This window comes from Trichomycterus rosablanca, chromosome 1 (assembly GCF_030014385.1).
Source record: "Trichomycterus rosablanca isolate fTriRos1 chromosome 1, fTriRos1.hap1, whole genome shotgun sequence".
Classification (NCBI taxonomy): domain Eukaryota; kingdom Metazoa; phylum Chordata; class Actinopteri; order Siluriformes; family Trichomycteridae; genus Trichomycterus; species Trichomycterus rosablanca.
The window spans coordinates 80,984,829-80,992,328 of NC_085988.1; the positions used below are offsets into that span (position 1 = coordinate 80,984,829).

General features: G+C 40.9%; 1 protein-coding gene across 1 annotated transcript in view; it reads right to left on the bottom strand.

Moving 5' to 3' along the window:
• Nucleotides 1-7,500, bottom strand: part of lamb1b (laminin, beta 1b) — a 109,177-nt gene that overhangs the window by 38,515 nt on the left and 63,162 nt on the right. The window contains exons 11-16 of the mRNA XM_062996578.1: nt 7,295-7,407; nt 5,653-5,732; nt 4,122-4,257; nt 2,761-2,919; nt 1,751-1,872; nt 1,456-1,576 (exon numbers count right to left, since the gene is read on the bottom strand). Coding sequence (XP_062852648.1) covers nt 1,456-1,576; nt 1,751-1,872; nt 2,761-2,919; nt 4,122-4,257; nt 5,653-5,732; nt 7,295-7,407 — 731 coding nt within the window. The remainder of the gene's footprint in view (nt 1-1,455; nt 1,577-1,750; nt 1,873-2,760; nt 2,920-4,121; nt 4,258-5,652; nt 5,733-7,294; nt 7,408-7,500) is intronic.

Consider the following 7,500-nt stretch of genomic DNA (forward strand, 5'->3'; position numbering starts at 1 on the left):
CTATAGCTGAAAAGATCACATAAAGGGTACTGTATCTTAATACCATCTATTTTTGAAATGGGACGTCCAACAAGCTCATGGTCAGGTGTCCAAATACTTTTGGCCACATAGTGTATTTGGATTCATTTGATTTGAATGTACGTTAGAATACATTCATGAAATCCTATGAAACATAATAAACAGATTCAGACAGAAAATGCATGTGTAGATACTAGGGGTGTAACGATACATCGTTTCATGATGCATCGCGATGCAAAAATCTAGCGATGTGCATCGTGGACATCTGCGCGATTGTACGATTGCACGTGCGTTCTGTAATTTATTAGTGATGGGTCGGTCGCGAAATGAATGACAGGATCCGGAGCCGATTCGTGTTTTTTCCGGGGTTTTTTCCGTTAAAGCGTTTCCGTGGTGGCGTTTGTGTGTTTGCACTGAGCAGGAGGGGCGGGGTTACACACACACACACACACACACACACACGGACAGCGTGCACACGAACAGGAGGGAGAGAGAGAGAGAGAGAGAGAGAGAGAGAGAGAGAGAGAGAGAGAACTCAGCGCTTTACCAGCAGACATTACACGCTGGAAAGATGAGGAAAATGAGTGAGAGGAAACAGTAAAGTTTGGACACGAGAAGTGCAGACCCACTTAACTTAGGGAGACGAAGTGTTCAGTCTACCCACATCTTATACATGTCACTGTGTATTGAAGCAACATCTGTCCCCTCAAAGAGAATCTTTTCCAAAACAGGGCAGATCATAACAGAAAGGAGAAACAGGATCAACCCATCAAAGATGAGCTCCTTGTTTTTCTGCATGCCAATCTTCACTAAATACTTACAAATCCTGTCACCTGGATGCTGCTTTTTCTTTTGCACATTTTCATTTATATTTTGTTGAGTGATACTTTGTTGATGTCGTGTTGTTCCACTGTAGATGCAAATTTACAAATAATCAGACACAATCAGACCTTTTGGTCTAATTGAGATGGGTCTTTGTTTTTGTATTTTATAATTGATTGTTGTGGCACTCTGTTCCACGTTGAGTATATAAATAAAGCCATTTAAATAATAAACATTTGATACAATGTTTTTTTTTACATTAGTAATTTATTTTACATGTAATGTGTTAATAAATTAGTTAAAGCTACAAAAAAAATATGTTTAAAGGCTCAGCTCAGCTCAATGAGCTTGTTTGATTACTTTGATTTTCAATTTAAGATGGCGATAAGTAACTTAAATTTGGTAAACCTGTTAGGTTACAGTAAAGTACTCTGTTCTTGGTAATTACCTTTAATTGCAGGGGACTGAAGTTTTTTTTTGTTTAAAAAATGAACAAGAAAATGTGCATTGTTTTGCACTGATTACACTTTAAAAAAAATCGTGAGAAAATCGAATCGTGAGCAGAGTGTATCGTTACACCCCTAGTAGATACGCAGATATTAAACATGTTCTTACAGAGTCGATGAAAATGTGTGGATGATGATAAAGGTTGTTTGATGAAAAAAGAGCGAGTAACATTTTCAGTGTGTATTTCTGGTCCTTTTCCAAACACAGCGGCCTGGGCAGCACAACATACCTGCAAAAACACACACAAGTTTAATATCGCAGGCTGAAGACTGCACCCGCCTGACCTGGCACACAATCACATCTATTTAATGACATTTCCTGAAAGTCTTAGGGTATCAATACTTGTCGAATGAACCTTACACACACACACACACACACACACACACACACACACACAGAGTACCTGGAGCCAGGAGGCAGTGAGATGACCTGTTGGTCAGCGTACGGAGTGGTACAGTGTGCAGATTCAGAAGGGTATCCAGCGCGTTCCAAATTCACTGTCACCTGCTCCACCATATCTGGTAACTACACACACACACACACACACACACACACACACATTACTTTATACATACTGATTTATTTTTAGATATATTTTTATTGATAGAACTAAACTGAAAGCTGCTGAAAATAAGCTGACAATGTACGCAGTCAATCAGGCTTAAAGTCTGCTGACCAGGAAAGTAGCCTCATGCACAGGGGTATCAGCTGTTCAACCTGTTTTTGTAATTCTTGGACCATCTGGACGACCTTCTCTGTAGCAAAAGGTAACATTTTGGTTTTTCGTTTCCGCCTTGGCAAAGAGACCACTAATCCATGTAAAGGGTGCAGTCAGTGGTTGGGTTATCAATCAAAAGGTTGAGAATTTGAATCCTGGCTCTGCCATGCTGCCACCGTTGGGCCCTCTGCTCTAGGGACGGCGTACAATGGCTGACCCTGCACTCTGACCCCAACTTCTAAACAAGCTTGGAAGTTGTACTGTACACCTGTATATGTATATATGACAAATAAAGGCGTTCTATTCTATTCTAGACAAACTAGCCCTGTTTTAACAATCACAGAGAATTCACCAGCTGTGGTCAATCATGAACACTAGGAAGGATAAACGGGCCGGCGTAAGAAAGTTAAATTACAGTATAAATCAACAAATAACATAATAAGTTGCTCTATTTATATTTATTGACCCAGTGGATGTTTTTTTTTAAAACCCATAATAAACCTATTAAAGAATCTAAATATGTTCAGTGCTTTGTTTCTAAACTATATGTTTTTTGTTATTCAGTCACTGAACAGAAACCTTTCCAGAAGAGTGGAGACTGTTAATGCTGATAGAAAAGTTAATATAAAAGTCTGCCGTGACATAGAAGTCCCTAACTGGTGTATGTAAACAGTATGTGTGTGTGTGTGTGTTACCTGTGGCTCATAACGGATCACCATGTTGTAGTCCATAGACTGTGGGATGTTGTTGATGTTGAATTGGAGCGTTTCTCCTTGGGGTACGTTCACAAACCCAATTCCAGTCCAGGTGGGCTGGCGATCTACAGGCAGTGACCTCGGTTCCACCGTCACCGTCTGTACACAATCAGTACATGCTTAATAAACGCACCCCACATCAGCATGTAAATACTAACATTATACACCGATCAGCCATAACATTAAAACCACCTCCTTGTTTCTACACTCACTGTCCATTTTATCAGCTCCACTTACCATATAGAAACACTTTGTAGTTCTACAATCACTGACTGTAGTCCGTCTGTTCCTCTGCATACCTTTTAAACCTGCTTTCACCCTGTTCTTCAATGGTCAGGACCCCCACAGGACCCCCACAGAGCAGGTATTATTTAGGTGGTGGATCGTTCTCAGCGCTGCAGTGACACTGACATGGTGGTGGTGTGTTAGTGTGTGTTGTGCTGGTATGCTGCTGGAGTTTTCAAACACCGTGTCCACTCACTGTCCACTCTATCAGACACTCCTACCTAGTCGCTCCACCTTGTAGATGTAAAGTCAGAGACGATCGCTCATCTAGTGCTGCTGTTTGAGCCGGTCATCTTTGAGATCTTCATCAGTGGTCGCAGGACGCCGGCCACGGGGCGCCGTTGGCTGGATATATTTTAGGTTGGTGGACGATTCTCAGTCCAGCAGGGACAGTGAGGTGTTCCAGCAGCACTGCTGTGTCTTATCCACTCATACCAGCACAACACACACTAACACACCACCATGTGGTAGGAGGGTCCTGACCATTGAAGAACAGCATGAAAGGGGGCTAACAAAGCATGCAGAGAAACAGATGGACTACAGTCAGTAATTGTAGAACTACAAAGTGCATCTATATGGTAAGTGGAGCTGATAAAATGGAAAGTGAGTGTAAAAAACAAGCGGTCGTATAATCGGTGTATAAACATTCTATACGTTGTAAGAGAACAAGAGCAGAAGTGCTTTACCACTGGCTGTGACACCTGACATAATTATCATTATATTTAATAATTAAGAACTCATATGTGTTTACAATCATAATCAAAACCATGAGTAAAAATATCGAATTAACATATCAACATTATAATTACAGATTAAAGAAAAGCATTTTCTGTTTAATATTAAAAGCAGTTTGCTGATCTGAAACACGGACGTCTGACAAAAATGCAAATATAGGAAATTAGGAAGGGGGCAAATATTTTTTCACAGCACTCTTTCATTGTGAAGAGGAAGTTTAAAGATATACTGTAATAAATAAAATACTAACATCTTTAATTAAAGTATGTTTTGGAACTGACCGGTTTAAATGTTGCATCCTCAGCCTCATAGGTGTAGTGGTCAAGGGCGGTGAAATAATACCCCTGCTTCACCTGGTCACACCGCCTGCCAGTGATGTTCTCTCTGCATGCACACTGTCCTGTCACTGGTGAACAACTACAGAGAAAGAAACAAACACTTCCTCTTAGGGTTTAGTGTAGGGCAGTTGTAGCCTAGAGGTTAGGGTACTGGACTAGTAATCGACAGTTCGCTGGTTCAAGCCCCACCACTGCCAGCTTACCACTGTTGGGCCCTTGAGCAAGGCCCTTAACCCTCAAATGCTTAGACAATATACTGTCACAGTACTGTAAGTCGCTTTGGATAAAAGCGTCCGCTAAATGCAGAAAATGTAGATTTCACTTTTTCCCAAAGCCTAGTAAAACGGCTCCTCAGAAAGATGGTGGCTGTTATGGCAGCAAAAGGGAAACAACTTAATATTAATCAGCTGGTTTTTGTTTTGTGTTTTTTTTTTTTTTTTGCATTTTCTTCCATTTTTTCCCTAATCTAGTCATATCCAATTCCCCGATTGTAACCTCACTAACCGAGGAGAGCCACATACGGTCCTCCTGAGCAACTTCTCTTCACCAGCCACAGACTGAGTTGCTCAGAGAGCAGAACCGCATATAGAGAGTCATGCACTACTATTTGTAAGCCTACTATATTACAAGCATGTTAACCAGCCAACAGAGGAAGCAGTCGCAGCGACAATAAGAATCTCCTGACCCATCGATAGCACCGCTATAAGATTCGACTACGATTTCAGCAGTGCTGGATTTTCATACCCCTGGTTGTAAATGTAGGAACAAACAGAAAAGAGAAAAAACAAGCAGTGTTATCAGCCTGCCGGGCGTCTGCATGGAGATGATTGGCTAAAACAGCCTAGCAATTGGAAGGCACACCTGTTCCTACAGAAATACGAGGATTGCGTCAAGTATGCGGACCAGATCTGCTGTGGCAACCCCTAAATACAAATGCAGCCAAGAAAAAAAAGGCAAGAGGTGATATTTACTTGGATTCAATGGGTTCTGCTGCTCTTTCATGCTATAAAGCAGCCCTACAGATACAGTTGGGAGACGATTGTGATAAGATCTTGATTAGGTTAACTAATGACAACAGTATCCTTAGTTACCGGAGGAAAGGTTTGGCTGGAAGCATAATTGTAGTTGCAGTTGGGTTTTTTTTAATAATTTCCTTATTTTTTATTTTATTCTACTCTATTTTTATTTACTGTATTTACTGTACCTACACTGTACTGGAGCTGCTGTAACACTCGAATTTTCCCCATGGGGATCAATAAAGGAATCTTATCTTATCTTATTTAGCCTATTACTGACCTGAGCATTGTAAACACACTATTAAGTGATGAGTACATTATGACAGGTAGCCTCAATCCACAATTTATTAGGCGCTATAAAGCAGCACGTCACTCTGGAGTCCATCTGAATAGAAATTTAATTATAGTTGAATATAGACTATATACAGGTTGCCAGTTCATTAACGGTCAGTTCTTACTCGTTGTTCAAAGCTCCTCCTAGGTCACAGTCACACGGCCGACACCCGTCTCTGCTCGCACTGAGACCCCAGTGCTGAGGCTGAAAAACAAAGAAAATATCAGATTCACATTTGCACATGCAAAAACTTGAGCTGGCATTGCACTGACTTCATTGCATGGCGCACTCATGGCCAAGACCATGGGTGCGTTCGAAAACCTAGGGAGCTCTCTACATAATAAGTGTATAAGTGTCATTTATTTGCAAATTCAGGCTTGTCAGCGAATTTAACCGTTTACTGTACACGGAGGGAGACGTTAGTTGACATGCTAGCGGGTTGTGCCACCTAATCACATTGGTTTGAATGGCATGAGGCTAACTGTGTTAGCTTAGTAAGCAGAAAATGATGTTATCACTGTCTAAGTAGTGCGTTCGAATGACCTGCCTTATAAGTCGATGACTTATTAGAATCCTGTCTATGAGCAGCTGTCTATGTAGACAGTAAGACAGCAAGGCAGCTCACTAGCTTTTCGAACACACCCTGTGTTGACATCCCTCCTAATTACTGAGTTCAGGTGCTTCAGCCTCACATATTTCCAACAGGTGCTAAACAATATGAGGAAAAAAAAGGAAATTCACAGCAACTATTTGGGAAAGACCTTTTCCTGTCTCAGCATGGCTGCCTTTGTGCACAAAACAAGATCCATTACGACATGGTGTGACAAGTTTGATGTGAAGAAGCTCCAATAGTCTTCACAGTCCCAATCTTAACCCCATTTAACACTGGGATGAATTGGAATGTCTTTCATTCAGCATCAGTGCCTGACCACAAATGTTCTTTGAACTAAATGGGTACTAAGTCCTGCAAATAAAACTTGCGAAAAGCCTTCACAGAACAGTGAAGGCTGTTATAGAAACAAAGGGGAAAGGGAATCCATATTAATACCCATGGTTTTATAATGTAAAGTCCAACAAGGCCAAGTGTATTGTAAGTGTATAGGGTTCACGGCATGAAATATAAAGAAAAAGCTTCTTGTTGTAGTGAATTGTTTATTTTTATGTATTATTTTACTAACCACTTGATCCTGGTCAGGATCACAGTGGGGCTAAAGCCACACAAAACTGAGCTTAAGGCAGTTAAGTGCCTTAATGCTTAATGCCTTAGATACTGATTTATTTCCATGTCCTGATCCATGCCTTGCCACAATTTAATAGTGGAGATTCACAGACGGTTCCTTCGACTTCATGGTTTTATTTTTGTCCTGACAATGCAGTGTGAATTGTGAGCCTTTACAGACCCAGGTATAGGCGTTTATCTTTCCAAACAGTGTCCAGCTAATTTAAACCGCAACATAAGGACTCCAATCGAGTTCTAGACACATCACAAAGATAAATAAAGCAAACAGGATGCAACCTAAACACTATTTAGATTGATCCAGCACAGTGTCTGAATAGACTGATAGTAAATATGGTACTTATATGCGGTCACACAGCTGAGCCTGTAAGAAAAGTCAAGGGGTCTAAATACTTTCTAAATCCACTGTATATGTCTGACCAACCACAATACTCTAATCAGAATGAATCAGTTACTAAAAAATAAACTACACATAAAACAATGAATGAAGCCATTACAGATGTACACGTGTGTACAAGCTTCCCCTCACCAGACACTGATCACAGTTTTGGCCAGTGACGAGGCGCCTGCAGTAGCACCTTCCAGTTTCTGTTTCACAAGGACTTGCTCCAGGAAGTGTGCCCAAAGGATTACAGCGGCATGCTTTGTTCAACAACACACACACACACACACACACACACACATTCAAAAAGACACATACAAACACAAACAAGTAAACAGGAAGTATCTCATAGT